General features: G+C 35.8%; 1 protein-coding gene across 2 annotated transcripts; it reads left to right on the forward strand.

Annotated features, from left to right (window-relative positions):
- The first annotated feature begins 312 nt into the window (after window positions 1–312).
- LOC109021076 (phospholipase D zeta 1-like) lies at window positions 313–11,373 on the forward strand. Of its 2 annotated transcripts, XM_019003616.2 has the most exons (20): window positions 324–751; window positions 1,535–1,636; window positions 1,871–1,986; window positions 2,122–2,263; window positions 2,826–2,987; window positions 3,867–4,040; window positions 4,435–4,677; window positions 4,767–4,883; window positions 5,866–6,005; window positions 6,126–6,275; window positions 6,618–6,774; window positions 7,012–7,533; window positions 7,846–7,956; window positions 8,185–8,331; window positions 8,421–8,618; window positions 8,967–9,068; window positions 9,725–9,856; window positions 10,076–10,141; window positions 10,933–10,994; window positions 11,078–11,373. In XM_019003616.2, exons 1-20 carry the CDS (start codon window positions 542–544, stop codon window positions 11,328–11,330), a joined length of 3,306 nt encoding a protein of 1,101 aa, XP_018859161.2. In that variant the 5' UTR covers window positions 324–541; the 3' UTR covers window positions 11,331–11,373. The 2 variants fall into 2 exon arrangements, 1 of the variants encoding a protein (XP_018859161.2); XR_004802753.1 differs by lacking the exons at window positions 10,076–10,141; window positions 10,933–10,994; window positions 11,078–11,373 and having other exon boundaries at window positions 313–751; window positions 8,981–9,068; window positions 9,725–9,827.
- Window positions 11,374–14,379: the final 3,006 nt, after the last annotated feature.

A 14,379-nucleotide genomic window follows, 5' to 3' on the forward strand; every position in this document is an offset into this window, starting at 1 on the left:
TTTTATTAGTGAGAATTATAACATATCTTGTTCATGAATTCGGGCCACATGAAAGCCTATCTTTGTGGGAGAAGATTCCCGGGAATATTGAAGTGATTCGGACATTCTGCATTTTTAGTTTCTTTAAACTCCTTTTACAATATAATTATTAAAATTATTTATCTAAAAAAGAAAACAAAATAATATAATTAATTAACCAAAACGAAATAGGATGAGTTAATTAAAACCCAGAGAAGCTCCGAACAATAAAGTTTGATTAGTGCCACGAGTACTGGAAGGTCGTAATCTCTCCATTTCTCGTACAAATGTCTCCAATGATAGCCTAGTAACATGAAAATCCGGTGCTAACCCCGGTAACACGACAACCTAAGAACTGGGAAGCTTTTGTTGCTCCGAAAAAACTATAAAAACCGCTACGTTCTGCTCTGAAGCTCTCTTCTTTTTCCTCACAAAGCAAACCTCCTCTCTCTGATTCTGTCTTTCTGTCTTCCAAAGCACATGCAAGAGGTGAATTATATTGGGTTTGTGCGAGAAGTTTGGGATGTCATCGGAGAGGCTTCTTGCCAGTGGTGTTTTACCGTCAGAGGCCCCTGTGATCATGACAAGGTCTTCGTCATCCCGGCAATGTGGCGAGCCTGCGTGGATCTTCGAGGAGTTACCGAAGGCGACGATAGAGTCGGTTTCACGGTCCGATACTGGGGATATCAGCCCCATGCTTCTGTCGTACACCATTGATATCCAGTACAAGCAGGCACCAACTCTCTCTCTCTCTCTCTCTGTGTATTCGTTTCTTGGTATCTCTTGCTTTTGTTTGTTTGAGTCTCTTTACTGTTTGTTGGGAAACTGTGTAAAATAGTTGTGTAAGGCATATTTTGAGTGTGGGTTTTCTTTGTTTCTTTTCTTTCGCATATTATATAGCAAACCAGTGGAGACCAGTTGAATTGGAATTATAAAACTGAAAAAATATTCAATAGGAGTTATGGATTGTGTTTAACTGCAAAAGATTTTCATATAATGATGCAATAGAAATTGAATGTTTGTTGCTAATATATGCACCATGTTTGATTAATTTAAGTACTACGAGTCTTCTTCTTTTTTTCCCCTTCTTTTCTTTCTAATTCGCGTCTGCTACGTTTGTTGAAAGAGATTTTAACAATTTCAGTCTTTTAATTTTTGTTAGTTTCTAAAGTTACGAAGGGTTAAGCTTCTAGAATCTGGTTGTTTCCTGGCCTCAAGAACTTGGGGCAAAGTGTTCTTGAGGGGAAATAATAGGGCTCTAAAAGATGCCGGAAAATGCTTTTAATAACTACTGGTAAAAAAATGAAGAATGCTACTGAAACGAACTAGTACTGTTCAATTAATATTGAAAGTGACGATCTGACATTTTGATCAGATGTTACAAATAGGTATCATCAATCAATATTTGGCCTTTTGCTGCATCCCAATCTTATTTGCTGCTTTTCTTTTGATATTCTTTCAAGTTTAAAGACTTCCTCAATATTGTGCAATTAATGACTGTATTCATATTGAACAGTTCAAGTGGCGTTTAGTGAAGAAAGCATCACAAGTTCTCTACTTACATTTTGCTCTGAAGAAACGTGCATTTATTGAGGAATTATATGAGAAACAAGAGCAGGTTGGCCTAATATAATGACGTGTCCTTGCTAATTTTTTTAAAATCCATTTCTGGACTTGTTGGCTCGCCCTGTTTCGAACTCCTTGCTATCATCATTAATCCCTTATAACTGAATTTTGCTCTTGAAATAAAAGTAAACCCAGAATGTGAATGTAGTTTTTTTGGGTTTCAATTTCCTTTATTCTGTACATGTCACAATTTTCATTTAGTTTCTGATTGAAACTTTCGTGAAAGGCTAAAGAATGGCTTCAAAGCTTAGGAATAGTAGATCAGACAGCAGTAGTGCAAGATGATGATGAACCTGATGATGGAGCTATTCCTTTGCATCACGAAGAAAGTGTTAAAAATAGGTAAAGGCTGATGACCCTATATGGTCTGCTCTGTTTTGGTATTTCAAACTGATAAAGCCTTTTTACCAGAGTTGCTTCTTGCATCTCTTTTGACGCCTAACAAAGGAGCTTTTTGGGATTTGGTTCAATATGCAGAAATGTTCCATCAAGTGCTGCTCTGCCTATAATTCGATCAGCACTAGGAGGGCAGCAATCTATTTCTGAAAGAGCAAAGGGGGCAATGCAGGGCTATCTAAATCACTTTCTGGGAAATATGGACATAGTGAATTCCAGAGAGGTGAAATTTCAGCATTCTTTGGTGCTTCTGATAATGAATCATATTCAACTGCAACTCTCTTTGATGGGGTTCTGTTGTTCTTTTGTCTGGAGAATAACTGCTATATGTACATGTTTAAGAATTGAAGTTACATTCAGGCCTTTCTAACATTACTCATCAATCTTTTATTTTTGAATGTGATTATTGGTTCCTTTTACCTTTACCTTTTGTAAACTCTCTCTCTTTAGCTAATTTGAGCAAGTAATGTGTACATCATTCAGTCCTCTACCGGGTTCCTGTCAGATGATTTGACCTTTATTCCTGCTTCTGTAGAAATCCCAAAACAATGTGCCTAATAAACTAGGAATATGAATTTTGGCAAGGCCCCTTATATTCCTTTTATTTTTCCGTTTTTGTGGGGTGGTAGGGTAGTGTCTGGATTAGGCAAGAATCTTGTTAAAACTTGATTCAGATCACACGGTTTTGACATTGCTTAATGAGTTCAGTAAATCTCACTACTTCATCAATCTTTTGTTCTTGGCGGCTTAGGCCATCTATCGTGAAAAGTGCCTTTGGATTGTAGGTATGCAAATTTTTGGAGGTCTCCAAGTTGTCGTTCTCACAGGAGTACGGTTCGAAGCTGAAAGAAGGTTACATAATGGTGAAGCATCTTCCGGGGGCTGATTCTGATGTGAATTTTTGTGTGATAAATTGGACTGGGTGTTGCCAAGGCAACTGGGAAAAGGTTTGGCTCTGAACTTCTGTCCTTGTGATCACAATTTTCCTTTTCTTTCTCTTTCTTTTGTGGGATTAAGTTAATATTTTCCCCTTCAGAATGAAGAGCCATGTACAGCCATGCGAAATAGAAACAACCTTGATTTTTTGGGCCATGGAATAAGTCCCTCAGCTTGAAATCCTGTTACATGCCTCCACATTCTGGCTTGAGGCACCTTTTATACATCTAAAGACTGGAACATACCCCTGCTCAGGACTCTAGTTGTTTAGTCATCACTCTTAAAGCACTTTTTTATTTGTCTCAATTCACTCTCCAGCCTCGGCTACTAAGTTAATTCAACATGTGGGGGTGCTTGCTTCAGTCCATTAGTATCCTTCTCCAAACTGCATATTTGAAGAGGTTTTATACAACTTTATCACACCAGTGAAGATATTGCGTTAAATAGTTCTTATGCCTGCTTCATAGGGGTCAAGAAAAATATCTAGCTCAAGATTACTGGGATCTGGAACTGCAGTAGGGTTCATCCTGACCATTGGCCGCCATGTAGCTTCCTCTATATTTCAATGATCTCAGCGATCTAGTTGGAGTGACTGCATAAGACTGAGTATGGAAGAGTAGGGCTGTCAGCAGCCTCTCTTTTAGTCTGTCAATTGTTATTGGCTTCTAAACTTCAAGGCGTTAAATGCTTTCAAATAGCTTACTTGATTATTGTTATTTCACAATCAACCAAGTTAAATCATGCCAAAACGAAAAAAATTCTACAATTCCTGTTCACATAAAGTGTGTACATTAGATTGATTTGATTTACCTTTCCTGCAACCTCTATGTTTTCTCTGATTGATTCTTAACTATAGTTTCAATCATTATTCACACCTTATCTGCATGCAGGTATGGGTTGTTTTAAAACCTGGGTTCCTGGCCTTTCTGGATGATCCTTTTGACACCAAGCTCTTAGATATAATTGTTTTTGATGTACAACCAGCCTCCGGTAAAAATGGGGTCTCCCAAGTACATCTAGCAAGTCCTATAAAGGAACATAATCTTTTACGTTATGCATTTAAGGTGAGTAAGCTGTCTGTCTTTAGTTCTTCAAAGCTTAACGATTCTAGTCACTATGTAACTTATGCATCGGCACTGTGTTCGCTTTTGATTGACTTTTTATGAGTCTAATGTAATTGCTATCTGATAGTTATGGTAATCTATATCCAAGCAATTGAACTTTTTGCTGCAACAGAATCAGATAGCATGAGAAATTGGAACTGCACGAGCAATTTCAAAGTTAGAAGATAATATTGGTTGATAGATAATTTTATGCATATTGACTGTATGCGCTTAGTTACTTCTTTAGAAGTGTTATAAATGATATGGATGTTTAATTTTGTTGATTATTCTGAATATACCACCTTTACTTTTTCAAAATTGATTCTAATGACAAGAGTTTGCAAAATTGTGGAAGATAAATTGTGGAAGTCGGAGCATAAAGCTAAGAACCTCAAGTATGGCTAAGGTTAAAGAATGGGTTACAGAAATCAACAAAGCTGGTATGAGGCCTCAGGAGGGTTGGTGTCATACTCACCGTTTTGGTTCCTATGCTCCTCAAAGAGGTCTGGCGGAAGATGGAAGCCAAGCCCAATGGTTTATAGATGGGCAAGCAGCCTTTAAAGCAATTGCTTCTTCAATAGAGAATGCAAAATCAGAGGTTAGATTTTTAAATCTGTGCTTAGATGGAAGGCACTCATTTCATGTCAGTGTCTGTTTCTTTTGACTGAAGGATTAGATTTTATGCAGATATTGATTACTGGCTGGTGGATTTGCCCAGAAATGTTTCTAAGACGTCCTTTTGATAGACATTCTTCCTCTCGGCTTGAGGCTCTACTGGAAGAGAAAGCTAAGCAAGGGGTTCAGGTGCAAACACAAATGATTCCATCTCATTCTGGATAATATACGGTTTTGGTTTTGGGCTGTTTTTCTGAACATGAGTTACTTGACTTGATGGAGGGAGGGAGGGAGGGCCGGCCCTCCAACTCAAGCATAAAATCATTTTGGGTCAACATTCATCAAGGAATGTTAACGTCTACTTTTAGTCACGGAGATCTTTCTTGCTTATTATATACATTACTTTTGATGGTCTCGTATAGAACTGAGAATTTTTGTGGACTGAGTTAAAATGGATGCTTATAAAGTCATAATCAATGTAAATATAACATTTACTAGACCTAAGTTGAAGTATGCTGTAGTTGTATGATCAGAATGTCGATCCATGCCAGTTTATCTGAGTCAGATATGTGATGAAACTAGCAGACAAAAAATAAATATTTTTCTTAAAGGGAGACTAAAACTTAAATTTATCACGTCATGAAGTTTTGCATTTATTGTAGGATGAATTTTGTGAACGGGAAGGTTTTCGCATCACTCTCATTCTGTTTCATCTTTTAGGGATGATACTTGTATGTGACGTTCTCTGGTTATTTGTTTCAGAGGAGTTCATAGCATTCAGTTGTTATGTGTGTTTTAGCCTTCAGTTTAATAGCAAATTTATCCATGTAGTCATCTGTTCTCATCGATTAGTTCATTCCTAATGGTTATAGACTTATCGTTTCAATAAAAGGTATCTTTTTCAAAAAAAATGTTAAGACTTATTGATTTTGAGTTACAAATGCTTGCAACAGTGATTTGGCTGACTTGATTTTCAGAGTCAGATATCATTCTTCTGATAAAACATGAGACTCGCCTTGAATATTTAGTCACTTCTTTTTATCAATTGATCTTGTTTCCCTTCTCTTATCATATTTGTTTTTATTTGTTTTCCTACTTCTGTAATAATTTCCATGTATTTTGAGTGGATTTGTAAATAATTTGCAGTTAACAATTTGCAAAAACTATGCAGATTTACATACTTCTTTACAAGGAGGTATCTCTTGCCTTGAAAATCAACAGTATGTACAGTAAGACAAGGCTCCTTAACATCCATGAGAATGTGAGGGTATTGCGTTATCCAGACCATATCTCCACTGGAGTTTATTACTGGTATGCAGTTTATGGAAACTTACTCAGAATTCTTGTTGCAATCTATAGATTTACTCTATACTTAGAAGTTACAATTACCTTGATTTCTTGCAAATGCTCATCAATTCTGGTTATATACAGGTCGCACCATGAAAAACTTGTGATTGTTGATTACCAAATTTGCTTTATTGGAGGATTAGATTTATGCTTTGGCCGTTACGACACAATTGAGCACAAAGTGGGTGATTATCCTCCTCTTACATGGCCTGGAAAGGACTACTATAACCCAAGGTACTTTACCTCTCTTCTTACCTTTGTAATGACTCGGAACATTTTGTACAAGATGAAGCAAATAGGATTCTCCCTTTGGTGTTTTATGGTACAGATATGATGCATTTAGCTAATTTTTATGCTTGCTATGCATCTACAGAATTGTCTAATTATATATTTAACACTCAAAATATAAAGCTCTGTACATATTAGTTTATATCACCCAGTGTGATTGTTCATATATGGAATCTATCTAGAGTTTCTCATTGCTGTTGGTATGTAGTTAATAGCTCATGCTAATAAATTCTCATCTTCTATTCTTTTTTTTTTTTTTTTTTTTTTCACTTTTACTGCGGTGTGTAGAGAATCTGAACCAAATTCTTGGGAAGACACAATGACAGATGAAGTGAATCGTAAAAAATTACCTCGTATGCCATGGCATGATGTCCATTGTGCTCTTTGGGGACCACCCTGTCGTGACGTTGCCAGGCACTTTGTTCAGCGCTGGAACCATGCTAAGGTTAAGATTCTGTTAATGATAATCTCCAGGTCAAATTAACTTTTATATAAGAGTAATGGTAGATGTACAAGTTCTACTGCATAGGCTTTAAAAACTGATGTACCACTGACAGAAAGTTAAAATGAAATAGCACGTCAAACCAATATTTAGTACATTGGTGATGTGTTACCAATCACATGATGATTTGTAGTAAGTTTTTCATTTTTCTTTCTATAACATAATGGAGCATTTATTCAGAGAAACAAAGCACCAAATGAGCAAACAATTCCATTACTTATGCCTCACCACCACATGGTCCTCCCTCATTACATGGGAAGAAGCAGAGAGCGAGATATTGACAAGAACTCAGATGAAAATCAGAAAGGCATCAGTAGGCAGGACTCTTTTTCCTCACATTCCCCATTGCAAGATATCCCATTGCTTTTGCCTCAGGAAGCTGATGGACTAGCAGCTTCCAATGTAGACTCAAAGTTAAATGGCCTGCATATGAATCATAACCTTGTTGATCAGCCAAATGGAGAATGTGGAAGTTATTCATTTTCCTTTCAGAAGTCAGAAGCTGAAGACTCAGCCCCAGATGCACGGATTAAAAGCTTTGCATATGACCTTGACTGTATGGATCTTCACAGTAAAATGAATTCAGATGTAGTGGCACATTGTGGCATGAAAGCTTCAGATGAGTGTGAAACTCCCAAGGAAGGTGATCATGACGTTGCTGCTAATGACTGTGTTGGTCCATGTACTTCTTGTCATGTTCAGGTTAGCTCTTTTTTATCTATGCCTCATGGAGTCTGCAAACATAATATGAGTTCCATTCTAGGAAGTAGTAGACGATTTATTGTTTATAGTATTAGCCATCCACTTCTGCTAGGCACCAAGCATAAATTCATAAAAACTAGCCAAATCTAAATCCAGGCTTTAAATAATTATAAATATTATCATTGTGAATGCAAAGTTATTACACGATATTACTTGTTTACTGTTATATTCTCCTTCCATCTTGATGTATCTCAATTTCCCTTTTTAATCTTTTATCTCCTGCCTTCTTTATATACGTTATGTGGTGTATAGATAATCAGAAGTGTCAGCCAGTGGTCTGCTGGGACAATTCAACCCGAAAAAAGCATTCATAGTGCCTATTGTTCTCTCATTGAGAAGGCACAGCATTTTATCTACGTTGAGGTATTACATTTTGTCAAAGCAGCTTTATTTTTGGGTTAACAACTAATTGGATTTCTCTTGATCCTACCTATATTCACAACTTATTGCTAATGAAAAATTTAATTTGAGCACAGCATGTTAATAATATGGTTGGTGGATTGTGTTTTGAGAAAAGGGTAGTCTGCGGAGCAGTTTGATTTGTCTTTTATTGCTAGCATTTAACCATCTTTACTGTTTGCTTGCTTCCAGAATCAATTTTTCATATCTGGACTTAAAGGGGATGAGATAATACAAAACCGTGTCCTGGAAGCTTTATACAGGCGTATTGTGAAAGCACACAAAGAACAGAAGTGTTTCAGGGTCATTGTTGTCTTACCACTCTTACCTGGCTTCCAGGTACTTACTCTTGGTATTATTTCTTAAATATTGAATATTTAAGTTCCGATACTTGAGTCTTTTCTTCTGTTTTGAACCTTTTATTGCAGGGGGGTCTAGATGATAGTGGTGCAGCAACTGTTAGAGCATTAGTGCATTGGCAGTATCGTACTATTTCTAGAGAAAAGCACTCAATACTGGATAGGCTTAATGTCCTTCTTGGTCCTAAAACCCATGATTATATTACTTTCTATGGTCTGAGATCATATGGCAGACTTTTCAATGGTGGTCCTGTGGCTACAAGTCAGGTAATGTCTTGCTTTACATGCCTACATGCACCATGCATGACAATAGGGCCTCTCCACATTTGATTCCATAGCCTCCCATACTTGCTTGATAGATGCACCTGGACCACATGGCAAGTGGCCTAGGATGCTTTACAACTGGATCGCAAATCAGGGATAACACCTCCAGATTCTGGTCCCATGACCCCAAAATGGGTTGAGGTGTTGTCATCCCAAAGCTGCATCTCTATACTTAATAAATAAGGCCTAGATTAATGTAGGATTGTTTTTCAAATTTTTTTTTTCTCAAACAGTGATGATTCCCACGAATTTTTAGCTTGCTTTTCTTTGCATATCCTCACTCTTATGCAGGTTTATGTGCACAGCAAATTAATGATAATAGATGATCGCATTGCCGTGATTGGATCATCCAATATAAATGATAGGAGTTTGCTCGGATCAAGAGACTCTGAGGTATCATTTCTACTTTGGCACAATAGCTACCATAATGAGCATATGAAAGAGTTTCAAATGTGGAGTACATTTACTGAATTTTTTCCTTGGGGATCTAAGCCAAGAATATAAACTCTTCTCAGATTTAGGAGATGCCAGGGAACTGTTATGCTTCATTCATCCATTACCACTCAACACAAATGCAATCTTCTATTCAAATACTTGAGATAATTGTGGAAAAAAACTAGAATTTGCGATATGTTGTCAGAATATACTAGTAAAAGGATGAGTTCTTTCAGTTTCTGCTTGAGAAGAAAGACTTTATTCAACTTTTTAACTTTAATCTCATCTCATCTCTAAAAACAAACGAGCCCTAATGTTTTCAAGAATCGTGTCACTTTCTCTTGGAATATGCTGCCAGTACTCAACTAGTTTGGCACATTTCTTGGATAAAAAAAAGAATTAGATATCCTCTAGAAGTAATATAATCCAAATAATGCTATTTGGAAGATTGTTTGCTAGATATAAGTTTGAGAAAATAATGACTAGATCAAATTTAAAATCAGAAGCCAAGTCTTATTGATTTATTTATATGAAGATGGTGTTTTAATCTTTTCTCGTTTTGTGAGAAATAATGTAAATTGAATATGTATTTTACTATATGATTGTTGTTTCAGATTGGAGTCGTCGTTGAAGATAAAGAGTTTCTTGATTCATCTATGAACGGAGAGCCTTGGCAGGCTGGAAAATTTGCTTATAGTCTTCGGTGTTCATTGTGGTCTGAGCACCTTGGCTTGTCTGCAGGAGAGGCAAGTAATGTTAACTAAACATGCATGTTTCCACACCCTTCTTGCATCCACAAAATTTCAGAGGTGATATGTAAGGCCTTCTGCGGTATAAAACTGAATGAGACTAATGTAATTATAACTCCACTATCAAACATACTTAGCACCACCAACTATTCATCAATTAACTAGTGACAGTTATATGGTGCACTAATACAATAAACTCGTTTTTTTTTTTTTCAGATCAGTCAAATCAGTGATCCACTATTAGACTCAACATACAGAGAACTGTGGTTAGCAACTGCAAAGGTGAAATTTGCTAGTTTTTTGTGAATGTTCAGTTAGTTTCAGTGGGGTGTATGTGTATTGTGTGCTGTATGCATATGAAATCCAATATCATATTCATATACATGTAACAAAACTGACCCTTACAACTCCCACACACACATGCTGGCAATCACAACACATAAATTAATATGTTAAGTAAAAGTCTATGGTAGAATGTGGCCTTGACGTGTTTTTTCTAGAAAGTTTCATTGTAGCTATAGACTAAAGGATTTTTCCTGGTTGTCTGGATTTAATGACTTGGTTTTTCTCCATGCAAGTCTTGGAGGAAATTGGGCTACTTGATATTACAGTGTAGTGTCTAATGTAGGTTAGTGGCATCTTAAGAAATGATCTGTATGTGGAAAAGTAGGCTGTCTCAATCATTGTGTAATGGTCCAGATTAAGTACAGAAAAATGGTGAATGGGATCTCACACTGTCTGGGAGAGATGTTCTTGTGGTTTATAAAATTTGAATGGACTCTAATTGTAACCTCGACTATTTTTTTGGGATTATAGTGCAAATATGACTAGCATTTTCCTGTGTTGTTGCATATGGTATGTGAGCCACCTAGTAAAGCCGGCCCATATTACTGAAACACTGTATAACATGGCCTTAACAAGATAGTCAGAAATTCAAGAGGGAGAGCTTGTAACTCCCGATTCACATGCAGGGAAAAGGAATAGCTTTATATTGCTTTATATTTTTTTCCCTTTCCACTGATAGTTTTTCCTTTTGCTACACTACCTAATGAACATACTATAATATGTGACAGGAAAATTCCATAATCTACCAAGACGTCTTTTCTTGCATTCCCAATGATCACATACGCTCCCGGTAAGTTACCACCATGAATTTATATCCTTTTTGCTCTCACTTTCCACTCTCCCACATATGTTTAATCTCGCTATCAAACACAGAGCTGCTCTCAGGCAAAGCATGGCCCATTGGAAGGAGAAACTAAGCCACACCACCATTGATTTAGGAATAGCCCCTGAAAAGCTAGAATCCTATGAGAATGGAGAACTCAAGTTAATAGATCCAATGGAGAGATTGAAGTCTGTTAGGGGACATCTTGTTTCCTTCCCATTAGAGTTCATGTGTGAAGAAAACAATATGAAACCAGTATTCAACGAGAGTGAGTTTTATGCAGCTCCTCAAGTATTCCACTAAGGAGATAGAAAAAAAAAAAAAAAAGTAGTAGATAGAGAGAATATATATATAAATATATATTTAACAAGACCATTATTTTACCTATCTACGATGTAGATAATCCCATTTGTGACAGAGAACAGGAATGCCAAGTTGCTAACAGAAGGTACTAACAGAAAGTTGACAGCACTCACAATATTTTGTAGATGTGTTTGGTAAAATTATTCAGAATGCCACATTGGCCTTCATGTAATATCTACGACTACTGGAATTGTAAAAACTAAAGTGTGTGCTGTATGTGTGTGTATATATATGTATTCTTTTTTCCATTTATTATTTTTTGTAATATGTGTATATATATATATAAAAAAAATATTGTTTTCATATTCTGTTTTTGTTTTCTTATTTTTGTGCTGGAGTTTGAGAACTAGTACATATTTTGGCTTTCAAATCCCATATACTGGTTCTGATCCTAAACTTCCCAGATAATGAGGCGATCTTGAATCTTCAGATCTCATTGTGTTTGATAAGTGTCTCTGAGAAGCTTCGAGTCTAAAATAAGACACGACGGTTAAAGGCTTAACTCTTAACATACAGTTGTAAAGCCAAAATTATTAGTGCCAAAAAGGGTGGTGTTGAGAGTAGCAAACAATTCTCGTAGTTTGACATTTTGACTACTGATGAATGCCAAAATAATTCGTACTCAAAAGGGAAGAAAGAAAATTGCAGCAGGCTGCTTGTTTGGAAGATTAGATGTCGTTTTGCACATTTTTCTCTGCAATAGGCCGGGTTTCAACTCAGTGAACTGCGTAACCAAAAGTTCGTAGATATATATAGCTGTAAAATGAGAGAAACATAAGATTTTGGTTTCCTTTTTCTGATTATAAACATGTCTTTATGCATTTAGCAAGTTTTGATCAATAGTCTTGTAACTCAGGATTGGTATGAGAACGTAACTGTTCTAAGATGTTCTCACTATCATAAATTATTTATAAATTATTCATATTTTTTTTATTATTATTTCATTACTATTTTACTATTATTTATAAATTATTTTTTTAATATTTACAGATATTTTAAAATATTCTTAATACTCAAATTAAATTCTTTATTTCGGGAATGGCAGGAACTGTTAACTTAAACGAGAGTTGCGCATGAGCATTGGTAGTGGTTTATGCATCTTCATATGCAAAATCACATCTTTTAAAGATTGATTTTGCATATGAAGAACTTGTTCCACATTGGATTATGCATTTTTAAATCAAATAATAATAAAATATTCATTATTATTATTATTATTTTTTTTTGCTACAAATTTGGATGGTTTATTTTATGCATCTAGATAGTCCATTGCTAATCTGGATGGTCCAAAATCAACTTAATAGAAAAACATTTAAAATTAAATAAATTCTGGAGTTCAAAATTGGATGGTCCAAAATCAACTTAATAGAAAAACATTCAAAAATAAATTGAGTTCAAAATCTGGATGGTCCAAAATCAACTTAATAGAAAAACATTCAAAATCAAATAAATTTTGGAGTTCAAAATCTGGATGGTCCAAAATCAAATTACACTACCCGAAGGCAAAAACATTCAATAGACCATCCAACTCAAATAAATTCAACTCCAAGTCCAATAAATTTCATACAAATTCACAACTTAATATAATGTAATTCCATACAAATTCAACTACCCAAATAAATTATATACAAATTCAACTGCCCCAAAATAGATTCCATACACATTCAACTTCCAACCAAAAGAAATTCCATACACATTTATCCTTAAACCTCATGTATTAAAATCAACTTAATAGAAAATCCACAAACTTGATTTTAATACAACTTGAACTACTTCAAGTTGGACTTGGCAGCTCCATATGTCAACCAGCAGCTCCACAGCAGCAGCTCCACATCAGCCCAGCTCCACAGCAGCTCCACAAAAAAATGATGCAATTTGGTGCAACCAGCAGTACAAAAATTACCCAAAATATGTCACCAACAACTCCACAACAACCCGGCTCCACAACAGCCCAGCTCCACAACAGCTCCACAAAAAAATAATGCAATTTGGTGCAACCAGCAGTACAAAAATTACCCAAAATATGTTACCACAATCAAAACAATTACAAAATACCATCGTACAAACATACAACTATGTACGAGATATAGCCTTATTCCTTTGTTCCTCAATGATCTCCATTTGAAGATTATGGAAATATTCTTGCTGCAAACCATTCATAGAATCAACATCCAAGTTCATAATTTCCATATCAGTTTTTCTCTTTTTAAGAGCTACCAAGTCAGATTTCTCTCCTGCAATCTTAATTTCCAACTCAAGTTTTCTCTTCTTAAGAAGTACTAACTCAGATCTTTCATTCTCATACTTCAATTGCGATTCTCTTCTCTCCATCATAGAAGTCCTCCTATCATCTTTCATTTGGTTTAAGGCCTCATTAATTACTATGTTTTGTCTTTCGTTACATTTTCTTTCTTTTTCTCTTGCTTTTTCAACCTTCTTGCCCATAGGTCTCTCACAATCGACGAACACATTTTCCATGTCTTCAACTAAAGGTATTGAGTTTGGAGTAATACTTAAACTTGTCCCATTTTTTTTCCTTTTTGTGAGGTCCATGTGTGTTTGCCATTTCGGTTGGTTCTTTAATAAATTCCAACAATGATCCATGTTAAAGTTTTGTTTTTGGTTCTCTTTGTACAAGATTTTTGCCTTATCAATCTACAAAATAATGGAACAAGATACAACTAAACACATTGCAAATACGTAATAATTAGAACCACAAAACATAGGAAAAAGCATTATACCTTGTCTTGCTCGGTCGCACCACTTGGATGTATTCCTTCAATTTGGGCTAAGCAACCACAGAATTTATTGACACATTTTTGAATGATTGACCACCGATTGGTCAAGGAGGGTATAGACCGTTCTTGACAATTAGGTTTTTTAAATGTGTGGTAGTAGTCATAAATTCTACTCCACATTTGTGTAGATGATTGATCAGTCCCCCGTATGGCATCCATACTAATGTTAAGCCAAGCTGAAATGAGGAGAG

Source organism: Juglans regia, chromosome 11, assembly GCF_001411555.2.
Source record: "Juglans regia cultivar Chandler chromosome 11, Walnut 2.0, whole genome shotgun sequence".
In the NCBI taxonomy this organism is placed as follows: domain Eukaryota; kingdom Viridiplantae; phylum Streptophyta; class Magnoliopsida; order Fagales; family Juglandaceae; genus Juglans; species Juglans regia.